This window comes from Epinephelus moara, chromosome 17, assembly GCF_006386435.1.
Source record: "Epinephelus moara isolate mb chromosome 17, YSFRI_EMoa_1.0, whole genome shotgun sequence".
NCBI lineage: Eukaryota > Metazoa > Chordata > Actinopteri > Perciformes > Serranidae > Epinephelus > Epinephelus moara.
In genome coordinates, this window is record NC_065522.1 from 4,561,137 (window position 1) to 4,580,557 (window position 19,421).

Here is a 19,421-nt window from a genome sequence, read left to right on the forward strand (position 1 = left end):
TTTGTTTTTTATCAGTCATGACTGAACAATATAACCAGTAAATTCATAAAAAAGTTAATTTCAGGCTCTGGTAGCATTTTTGTTCCATTTAAGAATCTGCACAACTTTCTTGCAACAGATAGTTATGGAGAAAACAATTTCACCCTTGAAAATGATTATGAATACTTGAAAAAGTACTTGAAAGTCTATGAATTTGATTTGCCCCTGTCTGTACAAACACCTTATGAATTCTTAATTTCAACAGTGTTTTAAATTGGCTGATGTGAAAATGCAAATGGTTGTCTGTAGAAACATGGCATGCAACATGGCAGACTTCATAGACGAGAACCCACTCTCTATCTATGTAGATAATGACGCATTCTAAAGCAGGATTTATTCCTTTGCGTTGACACTGTACCTACGGTGTAGGCTCTGCATCAACGCAGAGCCTATGCCGTAACCCACGCCGTAGCCTGTTTGTTACCTCAAAAACAGTAAAGAAAACATACTTAACAACAAACAACATACTATGAACACACTGGGGGCAGAATCAGTTGCCAAGGAAGGAGTGTTAGTATGTGACTGATAGACAAGTTACACACATGAGAGGTTTATGTTCTGGGCAAACTGTGGATGCATCTGCGAGTCCTCCAGGGCTCTCATATGCTCATGCATGGGTCCCAAGTCCGGATTTTAATCAGTGAAACGTGTCAAAATGAACATGAGAGGAAATGGTCTCATGTTGCACATTTGGGCAACTTGGAAAAATAATACAAATCTTTATTTTATTGTGCAGCATTTCAGTAGCTAAGAGAAATCACATCACGCAGATCGTTGTGGACACTTCCGTGCAAAGTATAAATCTGCCTTTGATTGTACATGTGTCTTTTCAGAGCGTGTTAAGTGTGACACTGTGTTACACACACACACACACACACACACACACACACACACACACACACACACACACACATTGTGTCGCAGTACAGGGACCTTGGAGATTAATGACTCTATAGGTGGCGCAGTGCAGAGGGAAGGCCAGGGGAAGAGGACTAGAGAAGGGAGGGATAGATTTAAGAGAGGAGGAGAGGAACAGGAGAAGGGGGATGGTAGGGAGGCTGGATAGAAGGACAGTGGGGGGTGGTTAAGGGTAGCTGAAGAGGAGGCTCGGGGGAGATGGAGGTAAAATGAGGATTGGAAGAAGTTAGGAGATGGGGAGGAGGGTCAGGATTAAAACAGAAGGAGGCAGAGAAGTGGAGGAGGTGGAGGAGTCTAGAAGGAGACCAGGAGGAGGTGGAGAAGAATGTTGTCTGCCTGAGCAGTTTTATTGTTTGCAGATAGGCCTGGCTTGTGATGAACTACTGCAAAGTCAAATAGGGCTCAGTGTGTGTGTGTGTGTGTGCGCAGAGTGATGCATTACCCTGCTCGCTCTCCCTCTCTGAGATTGGACAGAACAGACACAAAAGCCCTCATTTCTGCTGTCGTCACATCTCTCCCTTCCACTGTTTCATCATATTTATTACACCCACAGCTGTCTGCTGGTGTAATGACACACACGTAATCCCCACCCATCCCCCACACCCATCCTCTCCTCCCCATGACCCTTATTCATTTTACAGCAGGAGCAGTTTGGGCTACCAGCATTTGCTGTGTTGCACGAGCCTGTCCTGCGTCAGAATCCTGATTTTTGAAACGTCATGGATGAAAGAATTGAAACCAAAACTGAAACTAAAACAAGCACTAAAAAATGTCATCATAGACTGAAACTAAATATAAAAGATATCCTTTAAGAAAAAATAAACTGAAACAATATTGCCTATTTAAAAAACTAAAATAAATAAAAATAAAAATTAACATAAATTAATTCATGTTTGGAATTGTTGCAGCCTAAAATGCCTGATTTGACAGCAACTAAAGATTTGCAATGCATGTTGTGATCATGGGTGTATTACCGAATGGGCCTGCCAGGCCTAGGGGCAAGAGCCTCTGTGTGAAGTGACTGGTTTTGAATTTGCCTATCCTGTCAAAAGGCTCAGTCATTATGTGAATAACAGAGCCCCAAAAGTCCAAAAGAAAAGGAAAGCTGAAGGGATAGTCGAAACATTCACTTTGAAGATGTCACAAGAAAGAAATGAATAATGAATGATACATTTTAGACAGTTTCCATCCTTTCAATTTTTCTACAGGACTTTAAACCCCGTTTCCACCAAACAAATTTGGTATGGTACCTTTGGAACCAAAAGTAACCCTTCAGACATGGTACCTAGACCCTAGGTCCATTTAGCGTTTCCACTGGACCTAGTTTATCGTCAGCGGAATGAAATTGCGTCCTGACATTTTAGGAACAAATAGAACAGGCTGCATTGAGAGTCTCTCTTGATGGGATATTTAGAAATAGCTAGTTTGTGCATTTAGTCCTTCTCAGGTAAGAGCAGGGGTTTCGTGTTACTGTAGCCCACAGGAAGGACGCTCTGCAATGGGTTTTTTTCTACAAGTGTGGATTAGAATATATGCAGTTCACATTATGCGGTCGAAATTAAAATATATTTTTAAATGAAGATCCACTCATTACTAAAAGTGTATGTCATACAAGAGAGACAATAAAAACTAATGGAACAGTCAAAGATTTCAAATTTAAATTTAAGGTGTGTTGATGAATTCACGTCGTCAACTCATGCATTGAGTAACATTACAAGTAAACATTCTAAATTCCAAAACATCCTTTTTCCATGACGGATGACTAGAAAGGCGCTATACAAATGCAGGTCCATTTACCATTTACTTGCCACGGTATGAACAGTGGTTACATAAGCTTCAAAACCAGCCACAATGCAGCCCTGAGCAAGAGTGACCGTCCTCTATTGATCTCAAGGAATTGCAGTGTTTCTAGCTCCACCTTTTAGCACCAGAACAGTGTGCTAGGGATCCCAACAGAGGGGTGATCAAAAATGGGGACAGTCAGGAACACTTCCATTGGTACCATCCACAACTTTTCACAGTGAAAACAGAAAAAATGTTGCAAACCATGCATATATTATGTTTGCACATTATTATGTAGAAATGTTATGCTTCAACAGTGATGTGGTTAGGTTTAGGCACAAAAACCACTTGGTCAAGTTTTGACTTAAAATACCCTGCCTGGGGGTCAAAATCCCAGCAGGAAATGTAGCGGTATCTCAGTAAAAGCAACTCCTTTTCCTGGTACAATCCCTGGCAACGATTTTCTACATAACACCCACGTTTGGAGCCTAAAACCAATGAAGTCAGCTCATCACTTTAGCAATGCTAATATGATACTTATGAAACCTGCAAATGTAACGTATTTTTGTGTTGCAGAAGCCTATAATCTAAGAAATTCTAAGAAATTATGGATCCTTTTTAAAAACCGAAACAATAAATTTGTGACCATAGTCTACCTGTTAGTAACTGTGGATGTTTGAGGCACATGCAGATATTGATTTTTTTAAGTTTAAAAATCACTTGAATCACTTCAACTCGTATTTGAATTTATAGTTAGATGACGAGATGGATACCACTGTGCTACTTGTTTGGTAAATGTGAAACTGGAGCCAGGAGACTGTTTTTTTTTTTATTTATTTATTTATTTATTTTTTTATTTGTGATAAAGTGCACTCTCACTTGTTTTAGCAAACTTGTTTTAACAAAAAACAAATAAACAAAAAAATGTTAAAAAGCATTCATGACATTTGTAAATTTAATAGATTATTACTTTGTTGCTAAAATGGCATTGCATTTGGACAAGAGTGCATTATAACTTGTTTAGGACTTGTAACTCAAAGTTTAGGACTTGAGACTTGACAAGGGACTTGTCAGTCTGGACTAGGAACATGATTTGGGGCTTGTCAGTCTGGACTTGGTACTTGACTTGAGACTTGTCAGTCTTGATTTGGTAATTGACTTGGGACTTGGAACTTGACTGGTGAATTGTCAGTCTGGACTTGGAACTTGACTTGGGACTTGTCAGTCCGGACTTGGAACTTGACTTGAGACTTGGAACTTGACTTAGGACTTCACAGGCTGGACTATGAACTTGACTTGGATTTGAGTGGAAAGACTTGTGACTTGCAAAACAATGACTTGGCTGCACCTCTGGAGGTCACTTCTACCAGCCATGAAGTCCAACACATAACCTTCAGTCATTCCACCGATTGTTGTTTTTACTCTTACTCTTTGGTTCTTGTACATATTAAACAACAAGTTAAAATGTGTTAATAAATGATTTTTAGACATGCTGGTATGCAGACTTTATATCAGTGGACAGAGCCATTCCTTTAAATAGAGCTAGGCAGATATTTTGGTCTGTAGCTCCATTTATGACAATATATGATACTTCCACTGTTTGTGAAGATTTCCATGTTCATTAAAAACAAATGGGCTTGGGGAGAGCCACAGATACTGAAATAGATAGCATGTTTGTTTCTACTTTTATTGTATTAAACACTGGGTGCAAAATCTAGCAATGGCCCCAAACATGCAGTGATAGCTGATCACCCAGTGCATATACCAAAAATATTGATTTTGTATTTCTACTTTCTGTTTCTTGGTCCATGACACATCCCTTTGGCAGAGCTGGGCCAACTACCCACCCACATGCATGGGACATATATATATATATATATATCTATATATATATATAAGAATCTTAAAATATATATATATATATATATATATATATATATATATTTTAAGATTCTTTTTTGGCTTTTGCCTTTATTAGATAAGACAAGACACAGCCTTTGTACATGGGGCACCTGCTCCACCAGGTCAGCTAGTGGTGCCCCAAAAATAATATCTTGATACATAATATAATGTTTCAGTACTTATTTAATATAAGTGTATGGCAAATATGCATTTCTAACTTTCTAACTTTCTGGGTTTCTGGGTTTCTAACTTGTCACAGTGTAAATTCAACTTTAAACTATTCCATAAAGACATGGTAGGAGCTAAGTTAAACATGAGAGTAGTGACTGACTGCATATAAACCAGAGCTGAATAGAAATCACACCACTGAAAAACATGTTAACGCCTCCTGTGAAAAATATGCCCAAACCTGATTTCTCTCAGTGATCTGAAAGTTCAGAGAATTACACTTACTCTAATGTTCAGGTCCTGATAGATAACATTTTTGTGTGAACTGGACAATAAGTAGTTAAAAAGTAAAAACATAAAAGAGTACAAGACACGTGATTTACAGAGCAGATCTATAAGCTGTAGCAAAAATAAACCACACAATTTAAATTTAGATGGATTTGGAGCTTTCAAGTGTTCATTTTTGACAGCTGATACCACTGCAAACAAAAGACTTTAAATAATCACATCAGTATTAAGAGGGGAACAGCTTAAGAGGATTTAATAGATGTCTACCCCAGTGGTGTAGTGGTTGTTGATGAGGTGGTTGTACTACAAGGGGTGTGTTTGTAAATCCAATCTGATGCTTTACACTGAATGAGAACAGCTGTCATTTAAAGTCAGGCAACCGGACACAGCCCATGACACCCCAGAATCAGCTGGCCCAGTTGCCGATACTGCCATCATTGGTGAGCATGCTGTTTCTACTTACGTGAGTTAACGAATGGTTAAGTTCACATTAACTCCACTTGGCGCCCTGCTGCCCCATCTCCCCCGACAGAGTGCCCAGAGTACACTCTGCCACTCTAGAGTATGGTGCTCTAGATAACCGAACGGTACCTTCCAACAGTGCTCTGAATTTACTAATGGTCCAGTTTGTGCCAGAGTGTGCTTTGGCACTCAGAGAAGCTATTACTGAATGCACCCTAGGTAGATGGGTAGGTTACCAAGAAGGAAGTAGGCATACTCTCCTGTTCCAATGGCTTTTTGGCTGATAGATGGGTATTCTATAAACAACCAGAAAAAGGGGTGGGTATTGCCTGTATACCCACCCCTTTTTCTATGCATACCCTCCACTACACCACTGGCATACCACATTAACAACTTTGTTCATTCTTTAAAGCTGTTACAGTCCAAGACACTCAGAAATAACCCTTCTTAAGTCCTGCCCCTTTTCGCTCTGTGCTCCAATCAGAGTTGCAGAACCTCAGTCAACCTTCCCCATTCCTGCTATACATATGCTAAATGTGCTAGGTTCGTCTATGCTGAAGAGAAAATCAAATTTTGAAGATGGTTAAAAGATGTGGCTGGGGGACTGTCACAGTCTTCCTACACTGTATAAGTCTCAACTTAAGTTAGCTAATATCTTTACTACTGAACCAAGCCATCAAAATACACACACTTATTTGCCAGAATCAAAAAATTTTGCCAGCAGGTACCTACAAACAAAAGCACAAACACAATCTAAGTATTGGCTTTGTTGGTGGTGGAAAGGTGAAAGGAGGGAAGAGCTTCTTCTTCTTCTTCTTGTCTTTTAATGGTGGTTGGCAACCAGCGTATTAGGTGCATTACCGCCACCAAAGAGGGAAGAGCTTCTGTCAGCTGAAGGTTTAAAAACCCTCTGACTCGCAGTGGGCCAATCCGGTGTCAGCAATCTTCTTGTGCCAGCCCAGTCAGCACTCACCACCTGACTTGCAGCAACCANTGGAAAGGTGAAAGGAGGGAAGAGCTTCTTCTTCTTCTTGTCTTTTAACGGTGGTTGGCAACCAGCGTATTAGGTGCATTACCGCCACAAAAGAGGGAAGAGCTTCTGTCAGCTGAAGGTTTAAAAACCCTCTGACTCGCAGTGGGCCAATCTGGTGTCAGCAATCTTCTTGTGCCAGCCCAGTCAGCACTCACCACCTGACTTGCAGCAACCAATCACGCTCCAACACATGCACACACTCTGACAGGAGGAGAGAGCACATCTGACATATCACTACAGATTAACACAAGGACAACAAAACCAAAAAATAATGACTTGGGTCATAACAGCAAAATGCTAGCTAACTAGCTAGCTAATGTATATCTATCTAAATCTGTTTTAGATCAACACCTTCAACCATGGTTGCTTCCTCCTTATTTCTGTGGGAATGTTAGAGATGTAGGAAAGGACAGATAGGTTGGTTGCGGACATATTTTTTAGATGACATGACTTATTGTCAGCTAGAAAAGGTCAAGGCTAATGCCCTTTGTTTAGCCTGTATTATATCTGTACGGTTTCATGCCTTCCCGAAGAGCGCATCTCTTGGCACCTTCATGGCCCAGAACAGAACAGTGTTTCTCAACGAGGGGTCCTTGAAGGAGTTCCAGGGGGTCCCCAGAAAAGTGGAGTATAGTTTATTTTCGCTATTTAACTCACTATAGAACTGAGCCCAGTGTGAGTAAGGGTCATAAAAATTACTTTTCTAATAATGGGTTTCACTTCCTTGTCATATCTAACAATCAAAATATTTTCAGATTGTAGTGTCTGTAGCAAAGTCTTATCAAATGGGGGTCTGTGACAGAGTGTGTCTCAATTTTGGGGTCCTTGACATGAAAACGGTCAAGAGACACTGAAATAGAAAATTGACAAGTGCTTAATTGAAAACGTGCTCTGTGGAAACTTGTGCCTAGTCCACACATCCAGGGGTATTTTTGAAAATGTTTTTTTTTTATAATATCCCGTCCACGCAAGAGCTGTTTTAAAAATAATCCCTGTCCAAATGAAAATTCTAAAACACAGTAGAAACACTGTTAAGAACGTGCTACACCAACTGGGTTAGCGATAAAACCCAGTTCTGTCATCGTGACAACAGTGAAAACAGAATTCCTGAAAATCTTCACACTGGACGAGTTTTACAAATGTTTTTAGTAACCTAATGCAGTTTGTGTGTGGACAAAAGGCCAAAATGCATATAAAAGTGTAAGAAATAGAAATGTTTTAAAAAATACCTGTGGACAGGGTCTTACACATCAAATATAAGAACAGCTGCTGGGTCGACAAAAAATGTCCAAACTTGTATTAAAATGGTTACCTGTTTCAGCTTCCACAATCACTGCTCTTTCTGGTGGACAGATAGAGCATTGCAACTGATTTCCATACATGGTGCATAGGGGCATTATTAAGCGGCAACACATTTACAAAGTCATTAAAGGGTGATCCAGGGGCCAGTGGCTATTTTAGATGGCTACTATTGTATGTGTAGAATGAGATTTAAATAATTTGTTTGTTTTTTTGTTTTGTTTTTAATTGCAGAAAAGAGGGAAGGAAAGGATTTGAAAGTAATATTGTTGCTAACTTTACTGTTGTGGTTTGAGGAATGCTGAAAGTGGTTTAACATCCTGTCAAAAACTCATCAGGGGTTTGCAGCTTACAAGAAAGCTACTGCAGCAACTGGTAAGCCTATACTACCCCATTCTGAATTATGCATACTGCCTCAGATAACACATTATTCATGACCAATGCTGCATTGTACAGGTGGAGGTGACCATTAAGCACATTTGCTGAAGTGGTTCAGGGAGTGCTTGGAGAAAGTAATGCTTCAAATAGTGGGGCAATGCTTCCTCAGGGGCTGGTTGACGGGCTCTTGAGTTCTTGCCAAGGTAAGGCAATATGAATGAATTATTTTTTATTTGGTTGCTTACACACAAATTTCGAAATTGATATCTTTCCTATCTTTATTTCAAGGAAAAACACTCTTGGCCTTTTGTTCCTCCCCTTGCAGAATGGGCCCAGGTGATATGGATGACATGGCATTGCGAAAAGAAGGACTGTGAATAAGCATTAAAATCTTGTACAGAACGAAGCAATACTACACTCTTATAAATAAAACAATTTAAACACTTAATGGTTTGACTCTTTATTATGCTATTTGGTTCATACAGTTATTTTATCTGAACTATCGTTATAATCGTTATCATCATCTGAGGATGTGCATGCATTATGCACTGCAGTTATCTTGTTGCATGTCTTTATGGAGAACATAGGATGTGTTTCCATGCCCTTCTCCACAGTACTTTGTGTGATCTGAAAAAACAATACATATAAGTATGTTTGGCTACAAAATACCATCCGGTACATTGTAATTTGTTTTCAATTAAGTCAGTGGCACACTGATTATAATTGGACTCCCAGCTGGGGTCTTGGGAATGGTTAAAGAGGCCATTGTGATTGGGGATATCCTCATTTACCACGGAGATACCACCTTGGGGATCCCTCTTCCTGCTCACACCAGCTTGAAAAAAATTGCGAAATTCTGTGGTGATATCCGTTCATTTCAATGGAATAGCCAGAATAAGTGGATTCGCTCTTGAAGGGATGAACTTTGCTGAAATTTTCACCTCAAGACCAACTCTTTATTGAATGAAATGATGCACAATCTTGAGAACATCCTGAAGATTATGAACATTCTTGGAAAGTACACTGAACGTCTGCCTCCATACTGCAGCCATCTAATGCTGGGACCAGCCTATGCAACATATTTCCTCTACATCGTGACTGTGGGCCTACTGAGAATATTAGCTTGCAGTCTTGAGGTGATCCTGCAGGAAGCCGCAGACAGGCGTGTGGGACCTGGAATGTCAGCTACTATGGCGACATGGAACACGTCGTAAACATTGTCAAACTAGACAAGAGAAGATAAAATATTTGGACATGGATGTCCTCCTACCAGCCTCTTGTGAGGCGTCCTAAATATGGACTTGGTTGTATTTCACTGCAACCTTCTTATGTTGGATAGCGTCAATTTTGTAGTCTGATCTAGACAGACTACTACTTACCAGCGCTTTAAAAATTACTACATGTAGATTTATTATGTTTTTGTGAATGTGTGTGTGTGTGCTGGGGGTCTGGGGGGGTAGGATGGGAAGTGGTGGGGGGCTTGCCAGGGTTGATGCAGGGGATAGAGGTTAGCAGCATGATAGTACTATCAGATGGTGCAAAAGTGCAAAAAGTCAAGTTTTGCATTTAGTAACTTTGAGCGTTTTCTAAGTCAGAAGGCATATGATAAAGAACTTTTATTCTTTAGTTCCTCGAGGGTAAGAAGTCATGCCCCCAAATTTCCTTTTACCTGGATTACAAATTCAACCTCTAGTTTCCTGTACATGTAAACACAGTTACTAATGGTTAGAGCAATGTAAGGTATTAGACACAATGTCAGCACCAGGGACTCTTCACACTATGACCTACTAAACAGCCTGCTGCAGAATGAGAGCCAGTATTGGTTGGCATGTTTCTCTCAACATGGAAGATATTGATTTTTAGATGGTAAAGTAAGTTCATTTTATTGGGATTTAAATGGGGTTTGTATTTACTTCATATTGTTGCATACATACTAGGTTTCTTAAAAATGCTTACAAATAATGCTGTAAATAATATGTGTGCACATGGGTTTGTAGTGTATATGTAAATAATAATACTCAATTTTAGACATACTATTAATTGATGCCCTAAGACGAGTCCACATTTTGTGATACAGGTATAATCCCTTATTTGTATATGAAAAGTAAAAAAAATTCACAATTTGTGAATCCGACATTCAATGTGAGCACCTTTGTGAGCCACAAAGGGCCCCAAAGTTTTCACGAAACAATTAACATTGAATTAAGCACTTAATTTAGACTGTGGAGTTTCTTACTGTCTTAGATTTAAATGAGAGAGAGATCCATTTACACTAGGGGTCACCTCTAGATCCGGGGGACTGTTTCAATCCTATTAAATCCAGAAGGTGCCATTAACCATGACCTCTGTCTTTATAATGTCCAGCTATAGAGCCATTGCCACGATGGATGGCTGCCTTGTGCTCTGCAGTGAGAAGATTTCTCACTCCACAAGGTCATTTTGGAAGGCAGATCTTGAGTTACATTTTTTTAAATTTACAGTCACATGCTTGCATAACAGGATGTGTGATCCTGTAGTTCAGTTATACCCCTTTTCCAACAAAATTAGCATATGAGCCCTGTTTTTTCAAACATGGAAAAAACGGCTAGAAATAAGTTCTAGACTCCTTTCCCATTGCCAACAGATCTGAGCTGTGATGGCTCTGCAGCAGACAAGTATGCCTTTCTGTTTATTTATTTACTTTTTATTGGTTTGTCACATTCGACACCATGGACAGGCTGGAAAACAGGTTAGTAAACAGTAGAAAGCAGCATGGAGGCCAGTGAAAATGTTACGGTGGTGACTTGTTTTGAAGAAACCTCTTACTTATTCGGTCTCTCTTTCAAACCTTGTTGATGTTTGAGTACTGCTTGGGTGGAGACGGACAGTAAGCTACTTGGTGGTGCGCCATTGCACCTTACAGGTAAAGGGGCTAGACAGGGACAGTTTGTGAGAGTGTGACAGGGCTAACTCTTAGAAGCACACAGGTAGTGTTACCTAATAGTTAATAACAGATTAAACAACAGAGTTGAGACTTTTCGGAGTGAGTTTGTCGGGACCATAGACTGTATAGTTTAAAAGCTTTATAAAAGAAAGTTAGGACAGTCAGCTCCTGTGATATCTTGCAACTGCCTAGCAATGCCTAGTTGTTAACAAAACACGGATGACATTAGTCAGCGGTCATGAAGAGATTTAATATTAGTCAAGCTATTTTGGTGTCAGTTCATCAGGACCATAGACTGCATTGTTTACTGACTCTGTGTCTTATGTTTTTTTAAAGATACTTAGGATAGTCAGCTCGTTTTGCAACAGCCTAGCAATGCCTAACTGTTAGCAAAACACAGTTGTCGTCCAGACTTTTTTTTGCAGGTTTGTTGGGACCATATACTGTATGGTTTAACAGTTTGGTGTCAAATTTTCTTTTTGAAAGAAGCTTTAGACAATCAGCTGATATTTTGCAACAGCCCATCAGTGCAATGGCTCAACCCAACTAGACAATGAGGTTATACTTGAGACCAAAGACAAGACTAGACAATTATTAATTTATATGCACACACAACCAACTGGACAGGGGCATCAATTACTTAAAGGTAGATTGCCCTCAGTATTGTAATGTGTCAAAATGATGGATGGCATTCAGATTTTTCCATCATTGTTAAATAAAAAATTAAATGATGGCTCTCAGGACATTTTTTTTATTATTATTTTGAAAGCTCATCAATACCCATTTCTTTCCACCGGATATATTTAAAAATGAAAGTAAAGTATTATATCCAAATATTGGGATAAGTCCATCACATCTTATGGGTTAACCTTACTGGACACTGATGTAAGAAGTCATTGATCTCTTGTTGTAGTCAGTGTGTCATTTAAAAAAAAAAAAAAAAAGCATCTCTATTTTAATATTCATATTAAAGAAGGACAAATAAGGATCATGCTGATTGTAGTTTTTAGAAAATATATATATATTAAGTATACTCCAAAACCCCAAAAATATCATGTTTTTTACACTTACTGCTAATAGGGTTGCTAGTCAACTTCAGCAATATTTTTTTGGTTTGATACTGGGGTTATGCTATGTGCCCTTTACTGACACCATGCTGTTACCTCAGTTTCTAATCAGAGCTGAATGCATTGTAACAGGTCAACGTCAAGGTCAAGACATTTCAATAGTGGCTGTTATTTTATGTTACTATAGCAAATGTACACACCCTACATGATTTATAGAAACAGGTAAATTTGCATTTTCCTTAAGCATAACTACACAGAACCAACCAGTATAGGTGACAATGTCGAGGTATATCGCACAATTGTCTTATTTTCATGACAACAAGCACAGACTGATGATTGACAGATTTACCTACTAATCATTTTCTGGTGCCTGTGTGTCAATGGTTTGTTTCATGTATAGGCGGGGCTGCGTTGGAAAAATGACATGGAGCCTGCTATCGCGCAACAGAGTGGTTTGCTTATGTGTTTGCGTCAGCATGGAGCCTACTGGTATGAAGCACTGGAGCCAAGGATCGAACCCAGGAGACATGAATGATTTTGGTGTCCATGTTCTCATCACACCAACAGGATAATCTTCTGAAGACATGGTGTGTTCCTTTGAGTTTTGTATTATTCGGGTGCTCAAGAGACCTTCTTTTCACTTCTGTGTGGAAGTGGGGAGAAGACAAAGAGGAGAGCTGGCAGCGTAATCCAAATAAATCAATGTGAATGTGTGCCATATTTGACTTTGATTGCCAGTCTGTAGGAGTTCAAATAACAATCGAGCTCTTTACACGCTGAGTTTTGCACTTCATGATAAGCCATAATCTCTTTGGAGTTACAGTACATAATTTCTACTGCACCAGCTCTTGAGATTTGAGGTTTCTGGGAGTCATCAGTCATAGACTGAAGACTCCTTTGTGGTCATTGTTGGTACAATTTTGGGCAAAGTGTTTGAATATGATGGTCAATTCACCAACAAAGTCATATGAAGGAATGCATTCATTTGTGGGCATCGTTTGGATTACGAATTTCTCATTTCTATTGTGTCTTTTCACACCCCAACTCCAAATCTCCCCCATCTGGCACAGGCATCAAGAAGTGACCGGACCCCAATCTGCAGTGAGCATATTGGCAATTGCCCACCGTGGCGTATTTGATGGCAGTTCAACAGTCTTTTGCAAATGTGCCAAATTCCATTTTGTTTGGAGTACGCTGCCAGTCGAAGAGAGGGAGGAAGTAGGAGCATGAGAGAGTGAATAGGAGAGGAGTGAATCAATGAGTGTGTGAGAGAGAGAGAGGGAGAGAGAAACACAAAAACAAAACAGCATCGCTCTCATTGGCAGAAGCAGGCTACCCAGCCAAGCCTGACACCTCATCTCAAAGCATCAAAGCATGATGGAAAAATACCAGTGTCCACAGTGTGTACGTGTGTGTCTGCTGTGACCAGACAGTGTTTTCACTACAAATGCCCTTACAGCTCACATGGCCCATTGATAGATTATTGGAACATGTCTAGCATTTCTGTTTTAGCCTCTACAAACCAACAACTTGCCTAAGGGACCAACTGGCCTTCCAGTCCTCTCTTTTCATGGCATCAAAAAACAGTGCTTAAATGCACACAATACAAGCTTGCAGGTAATGAAAAAGGGCCTGTAAAAACCAAGCACAGCCAGAACAGTGAAATAAGGACACAGAATGCTGTCCAAGAGGTTGTGTTATTCAAGTGTCCCGTTTTTTTTTCTTTTACAAAGTTTTAAAGAAATGATCATCCATTTGTTGTATAGAGATGAATCCCTGTGGTAGGTAGGGTTTTGGACACAGATAGAGCAACTTCCATAGTGCCCTTGTAGAGGAGCCTCTGATCTATATGCACCATGTTTATTGAGATATACCAAGTACATATGAAGCACTGAACACATCTGTGCTTTCCAGTATCCCTGTCAAGAGTTTAATTTGTCTGACAGAGTTGTACTTCAAGCACAAGTCTGATGGAACACATGCTTCCATCTCAGTGTATATTGACAGAAAAAATGTGACTGAAACATGTCTGCCAGACTTGCTTACTTCTGATGCCGTGAAACTGTATAATCTGTTTTGGACTGTTATCAGCATTGCAGCAGCACTTTAATGGCATTTCTGTAGCATTTAGCAACCATGGCTAGTCAGTCCCTCCTGGATTGTTGCAGCCTGAAAAGCCTGATTTCACAGTAGCTTTTCTAATATATTGCAATTCATGTTGCTGTGTTTATGGCCAGTTTTTTTTTTTTTTTTGCAACAAATTTGTGGGAGCAGTGAAAATTGCAAATATAGTTGTGTGGCTGCTAGGGATTCAGAGCATAAAATAATAAGCATTCAGTGTTTCCCACAGAATTACAATCTATTTGTGATGGTAGAGGGGTTGGGCGTTGGGGCCCACCGATCAGCTGCTGAGGCTGTTTGATGGGGAGCGTATCTATGTTTCCAGGGTTCTATGTTTCCCGGGTTCTACGTCCCCCACTTAACCCTGCAAAGAAGGTTCTATGTTACCCGCTTACACAAAAAAGGTTCTATGTTTCCCGGGTTCTATGTTGCCTGCTCAGCCAAGCGGGAAACATAGAACCCTTTTTGTGTAAGCAGGGAACATAGAAGCTTTTTTGCAGGGTTAAGTGGGGAACATAGAACCCGGGAAACAGAGAACCCTGGGAACATAGGGATGACCCCGTTTGACGCAGTGCTGAAGGACCGTATCTGGTTAGCACGAGCTAACACAGCACAACGTGATCTCATCCCTATTCTCAGAGATCGAGCCGTTAATGTCCCACCGACACCGAAATGGCTCTACTTTGTCTGTAAACCTCTAAATAACCGTTGGGTAACGTTAGCTGTGTGATGCTAATAGTTGGCCTTGTGTGTGTGACTTTGTCCCAGGCACAGAGAGAGAGGGGGCTGTGCAAGTCAATACTCTGCATGCAGCTCTACAATTGAATGGGATTTAATCAGTTTTAGAAAGTAAAATTTGCGGTAAAGTTGAAAAGATTTGACAAAATTGCAAGGTCGCACAGAAGTCACAGGGACTGGCTGAATTTCCCTTAATGGTTGTAACACTGTAACATCCTGGAGAAACTGGCTAGTATTGTTATCATTATTGTTTCGATCTTACCATCATGACTGGTCTTATAGTGTCTTATATATTAACAACAAGGAGGTTATAGGTGTGTTTTAAGATGTTAGGATGCTAGATCTTTAAATACATCTCACTTTAAAAACCTTTCATTATTTTGTCACTTTTTTGGGCATTTGCCACAATGCCACAATGCCAGGGCCTGGTGCAGCACGGCCTTACTCAACTTGCTCTTTTTTTGGTTTTCCTTAAGCAAAAGTTGAAGTTAGTAGTAGTACTATTTTCGGTGCCATTTCAATCAAGGTTCCAAGTGAGCTGAGCCAATACTAGAAGACTGAGCTAAAACACTGGGACCACTGATTGGTCAGAGAGAATTGTCACTAGAATCATCACCTGTGTGACATGGAATATTCTGCTCAAACCTGCCATTTTTTTTTTACTGTCAATAGCGACCGCACTTTACACTACACTGTACAATTGAAGTGGAAACCTCTGTTTGGTTGCTGATGAAAGGATCCAGCAAGTGACACGTCAAAGATGATGTGACAGCAGTTTCACAACGTGGCTGTGGCAATCAGCTGAAAATCCCACCTACACTAAGGTGGCACTACCTGCAGTAAGAAACAAAATAGAGCAAAGGACCTGGAACCAAAAGTGATTTGAGTCGACTCATACCATGCATTGGGTTTGACGAACATACAACGTATGTATACATACATATAACATTATACTTTCTCTACATGATGATTTCTTCAACTTGGTTGTGCAACTGTATGCTTAGCGATGTAGGCAGTCCTACTGGGTCCTATTGGGCTGCTGGATTCTGTTTTTGGTGACCTAGTGTAAGGCGCCTATTCTTGATCTTCCATTTTAGTCACTTGGTACTATCCTTGAGTCTAGCCTTCCTCTCTATCATCAACTCTCTGTCAATGGAACATTTGAACCCATTTTTCCCTTGCATCTTACATAGCCCCTACCTGCTGCACCAATTTGATCTCACTCCCAACTGGTCATGCTTGGGCAGGGGTTCTTGGCATCAGGTATGGATGCATCGAGGCAGCCCTGTATTGACAGTATTAGACAAATCTTGCTTTTTGCTAGGCAACATTTTTGAAGTTATTTTGTTAACAGCATAGCATAGTATGCCAGTATGTCATGTGGCTTAACCTAACAATGTACTTTTGCTGCCTAAATTTATCAAACTATACCTAAGAGTGAAGAAAACTTACATTGAAACTTTATTTTGAAAAAGACTGAATGCCTTTAACAAATGAAAACTACATATCAAGTTAAACTGAAGATTAATTTGAAAAGAATCTACATGTAAAGAGCTTACATTGTCCACTGTCCCTGAGCATCCAAAACTGATGATGGAGCGGCACCTAGAGTGTCATAGTTCGACATGTACGGCCACTGCCCAAGTGTTAGTATTTGACAAGTTGGAAGTTAGAATGTGTTGATAAACGTTCATCCTTAGAAGGAACCATATAGATGTATACATCAGTGTTTCTCAGGACAATGGCCTTGATAGCCACGTTGCCCCTGCCCTTCACTTTCCTGTGGTTGAACAGTCTCTAGGTCTGGAATACAAGTGGAATTCTTCCTTCTTGTTTTCTCTATGGCTTTATTTTGTCCCATCTTTCCACACATATGTTGATGGCTTGGATCTAGTTCTTTCTCTTGATATGGCGCTCCAGCACAGTCCAATTCTTTCTCTGTGTCTCCCTTGCTTCAGGGCCTTGTTGTGATTGTGAAATCCTTGAGTATAAAGCTGCCCTGTGTGTCTGTGTGGCCATCTGTTAGTTCGACCCATTCAGTCCCAGTAATCCTCTCTCTTTGCAACCATGCGTCCACAATTGGGCAGATGTGATCCATGCGGAAGAGGCTAATAGTTTTTCCATTCTTGAACCATTTCGCCATGGTCATGTTCTACGGTGAGAACTATTATGACTCTGATATTGAGATTCAGACAAGATCATGTTTTATTGACCTTCTGCAGCACTGGGCGCTCAAGAAAAATGTGTGTTGCATTGAATTGTCCATGTCAACGCATGCAGTGGCCAGACTGGTGTGCTTGGTCTTACAGTTTTTAGTGATCTCTGTTGAGTGCTTTGAGTCCCTGGAATTGTTTTATATCCCCCTCTGAGCTTCTTCACATATTTACAGATACTGTATGTCCATTTGGGGGCCAAACAATTCCATGCTCTTGAGAGGCAGCTTCCAGTTTACGTTTTGGATAGTTGGATGATGGTCTTTCCTTTTCATCGTCTCTTTGCATCTATAGTGTCATTTTAGTCTGGCTAGCAGCACTGGAAGCCACTGTTTAGCAGTAGCCTCAGTTATGGACATTTAGTTGTGTAGTTTGAGTGGCAAGGATCTGTTTTTTCCCAGTACAATTTGCAGTCTCCTGCTCATTATGCTTGCATTGACATCTCCTGACTGCCACTCATAGCTAGGGCTGGGTATCATTTGAAATTTTCATTTGTGCCAATGGAAAACCTCAGTGTTGCAACTAATATCAAAATTTTAAATGTTTATGTGCATGGATGGCACAGTCCTGTGGTTCCATTTATGGTAACACTGGCTTCGGCTTTGTCTCAAGTTCCAATAAAACACAATTTGCTGTGTTCATGGATGCCAGTGGCACTGCTTCTGCTGGTCAGTTGGGGGACCTGCACACTGGGGGTCAGAACTTGATGGGGGTGATGTTAAACTTGTATGTTAATCCCTCCCAGCGAAACACACAAGTATTCATAACACAAGTGGTAGCTCGTGAACAAGTGTATAAAAACGCATGTTTAAATATGTTAAGAATTATGCCTATATGAAATACGGAATTTCAGCACTTGACAGGTTTTGAAATTCATGTCAATAAAATATGGTAAATATTCAAACTATTGAAATTTTATACCCAGCCCTACCTTTATGTTAATGTATGTTATCATATTTTGTTATATCTTATCATATTGTATCACTCCTCTTTTGTATGGCTTCTTATGTTATGCTGCATGTTTACTTTTTGCACACGCTTGTTTTATTTAATGTGACCACACTGTACTGCATCATGTGTTAATGCATTGTATTTCAACCTATATTAAATGCAAAAAATCTTCACAAGAGCAAGCATCTTGGTTTTGTTTCCCACAGTGTAGAGCCCTAACATGTGGCACCTGCACACTCTTTGGTTCATATTACTCAATATTAGTTTGATTTGGTTTGCGCCCACAATACTTTGCTGCCAGAGCACTTGCAGAGTTTTGTGCACCTACTTTGATGACCCTCACGCTATCTGAGTACCTAATACACAAGCAAGATCGTATGTATCCTGATGTATCTCATCTGGAGGTAGTAACAGTGTTTTAGGCTTTAAAGGCTGTTTGATTTTACAGTTTTGCTTATTGCTTTCTCCATTTTATCTTGTGAATTTAATTCTGTGAATTTGTAATGTGTTTGTAATGTGGAGTGGGTATCAGGGGGTATTAGTGTACGGATTAGGGGACTGAGAGTATGGATTTATAGGATTTATGGGAAAAGACATAGGGATCAAGATAGGTGCCAGTCTTCCACTTCCTGTGTCTGTTTTCATTTATCTGTTTTGGCCCATCTTTGTGTTAGTTTCTGCCTCCTCAGCCTGTCTCATCCGTGGTTTGTTTCCCTCTGTCTTGCATTTGTTTTGTTTTTTGGTTCTATTCATGGACCTCTCCCTGCATATGTCTATATTGCCCTTTTCTCAACTCCCTGATACAATGGCTGCCCCCTCCCGTTGAATATAATTGGAGGCTGACATTACTGTCAATAAGAGGCTTTGACGCACTAATTTGTAACCCAGCAGGTTAGCAAGGTATTAGTGTCCTGTGAAATTACACAACCTAAGGAATTGGCACCAACCATGTCAGCATAGCTTGTCGGGAGGGGGGCTAAATAACGCCCCAAATATGCTAAATTTAGGCAAGGGAACAACTGGCATGGGCATTTTCAAAGGCATCCCTTGAACTCTCACCTCAAGATAACTGAACGAAAATGAGTTCTATGGGTACGGACTTTATATTTGTCTTTTTAAGGAAAGGGACAACTAGTCTA

The 19,421-nt window shown here is 40.1% G+C and overlaps 1 protein-coding gene across 2 annotated transcripts in view; it reads left to right on the plus strand.

The window, feature by feature from the left end:
- nat16 (N-acetyltransferase 16) overlaps positions 1–19,421 on the plus strand; it is a 52,029-nt gene that overhangs the window by 14,496 nt on the left and 18,112 nt on the right. The window contains exon 2 of one of the 2 annotated variants that reach the window (XM_050066677.1): positions 12,660–12,846. The exons of the other annotated variant lie outside the window; for it this stretch is intronic. Coding sequence (XP_049922634.1) covers positions 12,791–12,846 — 56 coding nt within the window. The 5' untranslated portion in view covers positions 12,660–12,790. The remainder of the gene's footprint in view (positions 1–12,659; positions 12,847–19,421) is intronic. 2 annotated transcript variants of the gene reach the window in all.